Source organism: Epinephelus moara, chromosome 13, assembly GCF_006386435.1.
Source record: "Epinephelus moara isolate mb chromosome 13, YSFRI_EMoa_1.0, whole genome shotgun sequence".
Classification (NCBI taxonomy): Eukaryota; Metazoa; Chordata; class Actinopteri; order Perciformes; family Serranidae; genus Epinephelus; species Epinephelus moara.
This window is the reverse complement of record NC_065518.1, coordinates 17,391,148-17,403,204: the sequence shown is the minus strand read 5'-3', so window position 1 is coordinate 17,403,204 and position 12,057 is coordinate 17,391,148. Positions and strand designations below refer to the sequence as shown.

Below are 12,057 nucleotides of genomic sequence, written 5' to 3'. Positions count from 1 at the left end.
CAGTGCCTTTTAAAGTATCAAGTTTGTAATCATATTTCTTTGTACACAGCAAATCAGCATTTACAGGCTTAAAAATTATCATGAAGCAAATGTGGCTTTGAATCAATATCACAGTAGCGTTTAGGAAAGCAGATTATTAATTCACAAAGACGTCTCACGGTCTGAATGTCTTTGATTCCCCTTTGATGATTTTGATGTTTGTGTCGGTCTTTAATCAAGTACAGATGGCAGTAGGCGGCGGTTGGCAGAGACAACATCCATGATCTGGATGTCCATGTAATAGCTGAATGAAACCTCACACCTGTTGCCTGAGAGGATCTGAAAGAGCTCCAGACACGCCTTTAAAGTCTCTGTGCAGCACGGACCTGGTGATTTGGAAGGTCATGGAAAAATGTCTGAGTTCATTCTGTTCTGTGAAACCATGTTTGAATTAGTTCGTTGGTGCATTAACGTCTGGGAATATGGAGATTTCATGGGGAATGATTGCACCTGGACTTGCACCTGGTCTCGTGGAATGTCTCCAAAGTCCATGTAAAATGACCAAATTTGAACAGGAGCAAATGCAATAGAATTAAAGGAACAGTTCCACATTTTGGGGAATATACTTATTATTTACACGTCCTTGCAGAGAGTTAGATAAGAAGATTGATACTGTGCTAATTACGAGTCTGCAGCCAGCAGCCAGTTAGCGTAGCGGGGGTAAACCACTAGCCTGGCTCCGTTCAAAGGGAACAAAATCTGCCTATGGCCTGGCCATACCAGTAACTTCCTGGAGTCTCCGCTTGTTGCCTGGAAACGACTCCCAGCCAAGAAACAGTCGGGCACACAAGTCAGTGTGTAGGATTTCGGGGGATATATTGGCAGAATTGGAATATAATATAATTAGTAGCTTATGTTTTCCTTAGTGTATAATTACTTGTGAATAAGAATAACTGTAGTTGTGTTTTCATAACCCGAGAATGAGCTGTTTATCCTCACGGCAGGTCCTCCGCCATGTTGCACCAGCATTTTTCTACAGTAGCCCAGAATGGACAAACCAAACACTGACTCTAAATAGAGCCATCGTGTTTTACCGTTAGCCACCATAGTTAGCAGCCCCTCTGCAGCGAGAGCATTGCAAAAACAGATTAGATTTTCCCAAACCAATCACTAGACACCAATGACTCTGCCTGAGGGAGCTTTCACATCAGGGACCCAGACCTGGATCTGAGATATGTTGACCCCAAAGTCCAGTTTGTTTGATTAAAACTATGTACTGTACCTGGGAACAGTACCAGACCGTACTGGAATCCACTTGAAAAGGTGGTCAGGAGTATGATTCATGTGTACTCCAGTATGGTATGCATCAGGTGTGATCACCAACTGTTCCAATACACCAGTGTGCGCTGCTATTTAAGGCACCTGCAAGGATTTTTAAACTAAAGCCTCTATACCAGATGGCAATGCAGCCTGCTGTGGACAAAGCCAGATCTTTGCTATCTTTGCTGCTGCCTTCAACCTGCAGTTGGAGCTCTGGCAGGATGTGGAGGGCTCTGGGCCCAACAGCAGGAGTTCCTCCTGCGTCCAGTTGCAAAGCTTTGCCAGGCTGCTCCCTGCTAATGGCGGTTCCCAGGGCAGTAGTGTCCATCTGTGGTGTCCTTTTCTACACTGTAGTGCAGCAACAATGTCACATAGATGATGACATAAGTGTTCTGGGGAACGGCAAGGAAGTGAAGAGTAGGCAGGCATGATACGAATCAGTCATACCCAACATGAAAACTTCCTGACTCTAACTTCATTTTCAGTCCACACTGATGTGTAGCCATGCAAACATAACGGTTTGCCAGGGTTTTAAAAGTGGAGCAAAGGGGATATTGAGAATGGTAAATGGACTTGCACTTGTAATGTACCTTTCTAGTCTTCCAACCACTCAAAGCGCTTTTTACACTACGAGTCACATTCACACAGTGGTGGCCTTGTTACTGTGCAAGGTGCCACCTGCTACACAGCGTTAACACACTCACACATACCAATGGAACAGCCATTGGGAGCATTATGGGGTTCAGTATCTTGCCCAAGGACACTTTCACATGTAGACTGGAGGAGCCGGGGATTGAACCACTGATCGTCCAATTAGTGGACGACCTGCTCTACCCTCTGACTCACAGCCACCACATGTCAACTAAGCTCGGCCTCAGAAGCAGCATCTACCTTGTCTTTAGCGGTTGCCAATGTTTTTACATCTCATTGGTTCTGCTAAACTGCTTGACAAAGCTTGACAATGGGGTTATTCCCACCTGTGGTGCTGATTGGCTAATCATTAGGCCCCCTGCAGCACTCATTGGTCTTTTTTATTTCAGCTCAGAAAGAGCTGTTTCATGTCACAGTGCCAGATGAATCAGTCAGGTTGGTGGAGTGGGTAGACTCCAAAGTCTGGACCCAGGAAACTACGTCTCTGCAACTCACACCAAAACAATCTTGACTGATAAATAGCACTAGAGGAAAGAAGGAAATTATGTGTTTTTGATTTTGGGGTGAACTGTCCCTTTAAAGGAATGACTGCCAAATGCTCCAGTGATACACATCAGATGAATCACTGAGTCATAATTCTGAATGTAAACTCTGTGTTTATCAGCAGTGACCTCCTTTATCGCAGAGGTTGCAGTGATATCAGTTAATCTGACTCGGACCGGCCAAACGTCCACTGATACACACGCAATTTGGAACAATTACTCTTGAAGCTGCTGATTAACTCCTCCATCTGCGAGCCCACCGCTAATCTGCCCAAACACAAACTTCCTGCCAAACAAACAATGCTTAATAATGAAGTGGGCCTTTGCCAGGAGGCCATCAATGATTCTGGCTGCACTGCTGTTGTTATTTGTCAATTTTTTGATTCCAAAAGCTGAGTCTCATTCACACACATTACTCCAGCCAATCATATCTAAACAATGTTCATTAGCCAAAACAGCTGAGCTCAGTTCCATTCAGTTTTTCTGGTCTAATTGAAATGTGCGACTCGGCCCTTCTGGGAGAGCACCATTAGCAGAACACATCATGCTAATGTGCTTTAAAGACGTCCAGCTTAGGGGCTAATTAATATTCCCCTGAAAGAAGTGGAAACCTCTCCTCTCAGAGTCACTTCATAACACCAGCTGCCATGATGTTGACTAAAACATCTTCTTGAGGCTTTCAGAGAGAGGCCTGTGGAAAATGTAAACAAACAGCATACTCAAGAGGCTCCTGCATGAGACTGTACGCAGCTGATAGATGGAAATAAAACAAAACAAACAACATTTGGCCTATTTGGCAAATACTGATAATTATAAACAAGAAGATACATTCATTTGATTGTTTTAAATGTCAGGATTTTTGATGTGAAATCTAAGTGAAATCTACTGTACTTTTTTTGTGGTTATGGAGGGAAATTTGTCTGACAAACCCCCCAATGACATCACTATGACATCATCCAGTCTTAAAGCCCCCCTCCAGTATATTTTGGCATTTTTTATTTTATATTTTTGCTTTTCTGAGTCATGTTGTAACAGTGGGCAGCACGGTGGTGCAGTGGTTAGCATTGTTGCCTCACAGCAAGACGGTTCCTGGTTCGAACCTGGAGTGGGGTGCCAAGGGTTGAAGATATTGACTGCTGTCTGGAATAGTCCATGGGTGGTGTATGAGCCTCATTGCGTTGAATTTGCATGTTCTCCCCGTGTTAGCGTGGGTTTTCTCTGGGTACTCCAGCTTCCTCCCACAGTCAAAGGACATGCAGGTTAATTGGTGACTCTAAATTGTCCGTAGGTGTGAATGTGAGTGTGAATGGTTGTCTGTCTCTATGTGTCAGCCCTGTGATACCCTGCCTCTCGCCCAATGTCAGCTTGAATAGGCTCCATCAACCCTGCGACCCCGATTAGGATAACCGGTTACGCAAAATGAATGAATGACTGTTATTTGGCCACGCTGTCTGCCAAATATTTTTTGACAAATAACTTAATTTTGTGCTCAAAGTTAAAGATAGAAGGTTGTTGCTAAAACGGGAAGATGAGGTATGATAGTACAAGCTGCAAGTCATACGTCATCCTCCAACTTGGGCAGGTGTACCCATCTACCACCCCTTCCCCTTTGCCCTATTTGGACTTCCACCACTTGACTTTTGTTGATGTCCCAGCACATTTCCCCATGACGCTGCTGAGTGCTGTAAACAATGCCAATGACTGGTCACGTATCTAGCTTTTGTCGTCAGTGTCTGACGCCGGAAGTCACTGATCACATGCCAGTTTTCGACGACCTTGGAGTGAGACCAGGTTGGTAAAACTGTTGACTGGACACCTCGAACTGCAAACAAGGTCAGTTCTAACTCTTTTAGTGAATTTTTAAGCCATGGAAGTTTCACATTTGTAAAACTTTCCTTCAGCCAAGAAAAGTGATTTCAAAATCTGCGACTCAACACAAGGTAAAGGGCAGAGTGGGAACTCGTGGGCAGGACCTGCGTGAGAAAAACTCAGAGAAAACATACTCAGTGGGCCACATATTGCTGAAGTAAATGTGGAAGCAAGAAACTTAATTAGTGTGTGCGCCAAGTGAGCACTTGTCATTGGACTGAAAAGGCGCCAAATCCCAAATCCAGATCTAAAAATACATCCATAAGTAGCAGGAAGTGGAGACCTCTTGTGCATCTTTGTCTTTAGTTATTGCATCCTTATCGGATATTAGAAGTCAGGGTATTTTGGCCTATGTTGCACAATCTGTCTCATATGGATCCCCCAAGTTTATGGATGTGCAATACTGGATCTCTGGAGTAGATCCTTCAAGTTTTAAAATAGTGGATTGGTTGGAGATGTTAGAAATCACACAATTCTTTGTATTTTATAATGTCCAACATATTATACTGGGGTAAAATGCACCTACACGTACTTACATTGAACAAATTCACTCCTCTAGTTAAATTTGAATGTGAAAAAGCCACAATTATTTAAAAATGTAATCAATAGAAATACTATTTTTTCTGAAATTGATTCATCATTATCACAATCCGAACATAATATAGTTGTTTCAGCATTTGAACTGTACACTAACGCACGTGTTCACATGTGCTGTATGAATGAACCTTGATCAGGGTTCAACTGAGAATAAAGTTAGTTGAACTTTTAAACAACTGATGGGAAACCATATTAATCCACTCTGCATGAATGTGCATAAAACCCATTGTTTAAAAATCTGATTTTCATGGCTTATCTCTCCAAAGATGCCAATCAGGTTCAGCTGCTCTCAGCAGCCTCAACCAGCACAAAGGCTTTAACACCAGGTTGTAATTATAATATATACTGGGGCTTAAAATGATAAAAACTAAAAAAAAAAAAAAAAAAACGTGCAAAATAATCACTANAGTTAAATTTGAATGTGAAAAAGCCACAATTATTTAAAAATGTAATCAACAGAAATACTATTTTTTCTGAAATTGATTCATCATTATCACAATCCGAACATAATTCAGTTGTTTCAGCATTTGAACTGTACACTAACGCACGTGTTCACATGTGCTATATGAACTAGCAAATGTAGTCATAATCATAAATAAAGTTAACAAATTGCCATTATTATTACCACTAGCTCTAGTATTATGATTTACTGCAATTCTGCGTGTGGTTTGTCCAAGTGGTGTTGCCGTACCCCAGCAGAAGTCGTTGCTTGTACAAAACGAACCCCCCAACCCGGTGTTAAACTACTTTCCAACTACTAATATTTTTAACATCACAATTCATAATTAAAAGATTAAAATTTTAGGGTAAGGGAGTGCAGGGCACAACCTAATGTGGGGTAAATTGTAACATGGACTTTTTATGTGGTTACACAGGATCCTTTTCATGCGTCTCGCCTAACAGTGACGCGCGAAATTCAACAGGACGTGTTTCAGCAGAGTTCAGTAACAAAGTGTTTTCAGCCGACATAAGTTCCTTTGTCATACTTGTTTTTTGATCACTGAGCTGTCTATGTAAGTCACCAAATCTAACCATATATCATCTTAACAACTGTCTTGTTGCCTAAAACTTAGCGCCATTTTGAAATATGTAACCAACTCCCAGCAAGTGTTAGTGAGGCTTGATAAAATTTTGACCCAACAGGGCGCATTTTCTTTGTTTTTGCACTTTAAACTGATGCTCAGTTTGAACTCATGTCCTCAGTTAAATGAAATAGTTTGTATTTTTAATTTGTCAGGTATCTTATTGACACGGTTTCACAGTCTTGTCAATATTCATAAATTCAAAAACTCTCGGTCTGACCATTGCCTATCCTTCCCCCTGATGTAGATGGAGACTTGTAGTATACAGACAGAATTGTATTGAATTAATTGTTTAAAACAGACTTTTCCAGCAAGTGTTGCAGCTATACCCTCTACCTGTTACAATTAACCCCAAATTCAGCCCAATATAATGTGCCAAAGTGCATTAAAGATCCCCCCGGGCCCCCTTAAATTCAAGCTGAGCCCCCAGTGTCCTCAAATCCTAGACAAGCCCCTGCCTCTAGATGTCCTGTTGTTGACATTTACACACATTTATTTTCATCCCTGTAAATTATTTGTGAATGAAAGAAATGATTACTGCAGGTTGATGTGGGTTTCTGTGCGAGCTCAAACTTCAAAAACATCACGAAATTCCAAATAAAGCCCAAACAGTAATTAACAATGAAACTTCCTTTTATTTCACAGGAGTCAACACACCACCTCACAACAGCATGTAAAGCTTAAATGAGAAAAAGACAAAGAGAGAGGCTCAAATTCCTCACTTCAGTACTAAACACCGCATTATACAACAGTATACTGTACAGAGGGCGTGGGAATCCGCCCCACATTCACTTGCTTCAGTTGTAAAAGACAGCGCGGAATAAATACATTATCTTACATCAATGTTTAATATAAACAAATACCTGTCGTACAAATTGCACTTACCGATAGCTGTGAGGTAAAAACACATTGTGGGCACGACATGGATACAGTACATCGCTCATGTCCAATGCTTTTTTAAATAACAACCAGTTCATTACAGTGCGCCTGAGCGGTCATTTTAAGAATGGATTGTGACCCATAGCGAACTTGGGGTTAAGGTAAAAGATATCCACTCCCCCTGATTAGATTATCATCCTCGGCATAGCGCAGAACTGCTGATCCAATAAAATAAAAATAAACAAAAACATGAGGAATAACCACAGGAGCGCGCGCCCTGTAAAAGGAGCGTCAATTCATTGAATATAAGCGCAGCACCCATTATGATTGATCAGATCCACTTGAATAAATTTGTCAGGGTCGATTTTTTTCAGCAAATTGGATCATCTCTTATACACTGAACTGTCCTGGAGAGGTTTGCTTATCTCCTAAGGAGCATTGGTCCTGATGCGTTTGTAAAAATATGGCTTTCAGATACATTTCTGGTGATGTTTGACTTCTGATGCAGATATAAAATCGGATCTATCCAAGGTGCGGCTGTTGCGCATACCTTTCCCCTCCAAAAAGAAGCTCAACTCCCGCTTTTATCACCATCCTTTTTCTCCAAGCTGTTGTAATCCACCATGATAAAAGTTTTAGTGTCTCCTTCACAGCTGTGATTCAGAGTGAGACAGCTTTTTGGTCCCCACCAGGCTGCTGTCACTGTTGTCCAACCCGGCGCAATCTGACCACAGCCCCAGCGTGCCGGGCTCCAGAGCGGACACGAATCCTCCGGAGCACCGGGACAGATCGCAGGAGCTGATGTGCAGCCTGCGGTCGGCTTGCCTCGGGCAGCACAGCAGCCTTTTGAAAGCTTTCCTAAAGTCCGGGCTCCGGCAGTAGATGATGGGGTTAAAGGCTGAGTTCACGTAGCCCAACCAGTTTAGGAAAACGAACAGGTCCTTGTCCACCACCTCTGCGCAAAACACCCGCATCACGTTGACTATAAAGAAGGGCAGCCAGCACAGGGTGAACGTCCCCATGATGATGCCTAGCGTCTTGAGCGCCTTTTGCTCCCTGAGCGCCAGGATTTTAGATGGCCTCTTCTTGCACTTGGAGGTGAGTCCGGTTAAGGTGTTGTGAAACCTGCCCTCGCACTTGTCGATCTTCCTCAGCTGCATTTTCGCCTCTCTGTACACGCGGGCGTAAACAAATATCATGACCAAGAGAGGAATGTAAAAAGATATGATGGATGAAGAGATGGCATATGCCCTGTTGGTGACAAAGTCGCAACACTCAGGGTCCTCGTAGCAGGCTGTGTCCACGCTGTCCCGGGACCAGTGCATCAGGATGGGGAGGAAGGAGACCAGCCCGGAGATAGCCCACACTACGCACACCGCCGTTTTGGCCCGAGCTTTGGTTAACAAGCTTTGGTAGCGGAAAGGCGAGGTGATGGCCACGTACCTGTCTATGGCGATAACGCACAGGGTCTCGATGCTGGCTGTGACGCACAGGACATCCACGGAGATCCAAAACTCGCAGAAAAAGGAGCCATACAGCCAGGAGCCGCGCACCTCGAGCGCAGCGCCAAACGGCACCACCAGCAGCCCCATGATGAGGTCCGCGCTCGCCAGGGACACGATGAACACATTGGTGATGGTCTGCAGCCTCTGCGTTTTGGCGATGGCCACGATGACCAAGATATTCCCGAACACAATAGCCAGGACGATCAAACCCATCACCAGGCTCATCCCCGCCATCCACTGCTCGGACGCGGCTGCAGTAGCGGAGTCCGGTGCGTCCGACGCCTCGCTCCCCGTGCCATTCTGGAAGTTCACCGGCGAGGACGCGCCACCGTCCCCCATGACGGGCTGCTGCGCTGTGTGCGGGACCAGGTCGAGTTCATCAAGGCAGTGCAAGGCAGCCTTTCCAGTGTGTGGCGGTCGCACGAGCCACAGCTCTTCTCCCGTCGCGCGCCAACTCCATCTGGATTTTCTCTCTCGCTCTCAGCTTTGCGAGAGCTGCTGCACCGGCCGGTACAACAAAGCAGGCGGTGACATCACCGCTGCTCAGGACCAATCAGCGCAGCTCAGCGGACAAATTGTCCCATCAATGAAGCAGGGAAGCAAAACAACACCTGAACCTCACAAATTATACATTCAGTCTCATTTTGGTGTCATGTCTTCAGGAGCTAATGCATGAATAAACGACACTTTCACTCAGGAAGAGGAGGACATGTATGGCAAGCAGCTCTCTCACCACACCAACCTGTCTGTGACTGCTATCTGGCAAAATCTGCCAGTCCTTGGGAACACAAGAAGCCAAACATGGAAATCCACCATGCCATTAGCAACCACAGGGATTTCAATATTTTCATCACTTGCCACCACAAACAAGATTTGTTTTCCCATTTTTATATTTTTATCACAAAGAATACATTCCACTGCTGTGAGGTCAGGTCCAACCAGAGATCTGCTCCTTGTACCACAGCAGCTGCATTACATGGAATTTCCTAATCATAAGATAACCAGAAAACAGGGTTTGACCAACAGCCAAGCAATGCAAGTATCCAGGCCAGGTCCAGGTCGTTAAAATCTATGTAGAACATTAACCAAGATGATTTATTATCGACAAGATAAGACGGGAGCTGGGAGTTATAGGTTTCCTTGTTTTTATCAGGATGTCAGCAAACTGAAGAAAGCAGCCACTGAGGGTGAGGAACATCAAACTGACAGACATGGCCTCATATACACCGGCTTGTTCAAATAAAAACAATGTAACTCCATAAAATAAGAGCTGAAAGCAAGGCTGAATTATTGAACAGACCTACCGAACACAGGTCCAACAGCCTGAAGTGTTAGGGAGCCCCCTGGTCTTCACCTGCACACAAAATGACCACAAAGAGATACAAACAACAGACAAGGGACAAAACAGCAACAAAGAGACATAAATCAACCAATCAAGAGACACAAAATTCCCCCAAAGAGACAACAAAATACCATAAAAATATGCAAAGGGGCTGCAAAGAGACACAAAATAACTACAATGAGGGACAAAGCAACCACAAAGAGACACAAAATCATCTCAGAGATGCACAAAAACATCACAAGGAGATGCAAAGGAACTGCAAAGAGACACATAATTACACCCAAAGAGATGCAAAGAGACACAAAATGACTACAAAGAGGTGTAAACCAACCACAAAGAGACACAAAATTACCTCAAAGAGAAACAGAAGACCACAAAGAGATGCAAAGAGACACAAAATAACTACAAAAAGGAAGAAAACAACAACAAAGAGACACAAAATGACTGCAGAGAGACACAGACCAACTGCAAATAGATACAAACATTCCCCAAAGAGACACCAAAAGACCACAAAAAGATGCAGAGAGACACAAAATAACTACAAAGAGACACAAACAAACCACAAAAGACACCAACCAGCCACAAAGACACACAAAATGACCTCAATGAGACACAAAAAGACCACAGAGAGATGCAAAGGGACACAAAATGACCACAAAGAGGGACAAAACAAGCACAAAGAGACACTACATTACCTCAGAGAAACACAAAAGAGATGCATAGGAACTGTAGAGACGCACAAAATGACCTCAAAGACTCACAAAATAACTACAAAGATATGCAAAACAACAACAAGAAAAGAGGCAAACCCACCTCAAAGTCTTGCTCCTATGTAGGAAAGGTGGTGGGTCTTTTTCAAATCTGTGCCCTGGTGCCCATTGTCTCATAATCATGCCTGAAAGACACATAAACAATGCTAGAGACAGAAATGTTGTTACACTGAAGTAAAACTGTAAATAAGAAACCTTCAAAAGATGACACCATGTTGCCAAATTGAGCTCCTCAGAAATCAACACAAACATCAAAATGATTGCATTTAACATCATTCATTTAAACACTGATGTTCATGCAGTAAGTTCATTTTGAAATGACAGCAGCCCACATGTGCACATTCCCTGTTCGCCTTTGTGAATCAGCTGACAGAAAAGACTTCAAACATGAAAACAGGGAGAGACATGTTGATGACCATCTGTAAAGTGAAAGCATTTGCGCCGCCCTGTGAACCACGCAGAGTGCACACAAAGATGGATGACACAGCACTGTGTGTTTTTTCTTGTACGCTCATTATTAGCATGCTTGTTCTAGAACCTGATGACCCAGTGCCAAAGGCTGTGACACAAGCTGACCCCAACATAACAAAGCCCCACTTAGAGTGTCATCACCATAGCAGCATGGATCCATACCTAAGGCACTCACAGCCACCTACATGTTGGGAGCAGGCTGAAATAAAAAGTACTCTTGAACAAGTAAAAAGCACTTTGTAGCCTTGTTAAAATGTGTTGTAGCACTGCCTTTCTCCTAATTGTTTTCATACTCAATGCAAAACTGCTACATTTCTCTTTGTAACATATTAACTATTTAATTAGCCTAATACACAAATGAAACATAGAAATCACGAGAATAAACAGTAATATTACAAATAAAAATTTATTTCATGAAATATAATTGGTGTATAAAAATTTGAGAAGTATAGCTGCCCTACAAACCCACCAACAACTGTTTGAATCCTGCTATGATGCTACACTGTGATTAAATGAGACCAAATGTAGCAATATTCCAGTTTATAATGCACAATACATGAAGATGTCATTCACATTATGAGTAACGAGATGTGACCCTTCCTATTACCCTTATCCTAACTTTAACCACCTGTCTTTTAACGGAACACTTCAAGCTAACATTAACCAATCGATAATTTAGCATTAGCATAAGTAGCGAGATGCAGCCTTCCCATTGCCCTAAAGTTGACCTAGAATTATGGAAGCTTACTTTGTTAGCACAGCAAAGCCGGGTGCAGGGTTCAGTCAGGTTGCTGGGGTAGGTGGGCGTGCATAGTTTTCTACTCACTCCTCCACAGCTCCACCCTCTCGTTCAAAAATGTTCATATATTTTCATGTCTGGGTCCAAAAATCCAAGATGGCGACGGCCAAAATGCCAAAAGGCCAAACTCAAGGCTTCAAAACAGCAGTTTCCTAACCAATGGATGACGTCACGGTGGCTACGTTCATTATTTTTTACAGACTATGATTGCGCTTAATCTAACCTCAGCTACCTCTTTTTAATGTCATACT

At 43.2% G+C, this 12,057-nt stretch overlaps 1 protein-coding gene across 1 annotated transcript; it reads right to left on the bottom strand.

Moving 5' to 3' along the window:
• Positions 1-6,652: 6,652 nt before the first annotated feature.
• On the bottom strand, positions 6,653-8,906 carry adrb1 (adrenoceptor beta 1). Its single transcript, XM_050059965.1, has one exon. It carries the CDS (start codon positions 8,761-8,763, stop codon positions 7,567-7,569), a length of 1,197 nt encoding a protein of 398 aa, XP_049915922.1. The 5' UTR covers positions 8,764-8,906; the 3' UTR covers positions 6,653-7,566.
• Between the last annotated feature and the right edge of the window lie 3,151 nt (positions 8,907-12,057).

Coding starts and splice junctions, on each gene's coding strand:
- adrb1 (XM_050059965.1), bottom strand. CDS start 8,763: ATGGGGGACGGTGGCGCGTCCTCGCCGGTGAACTTCCAGAATGGCACG.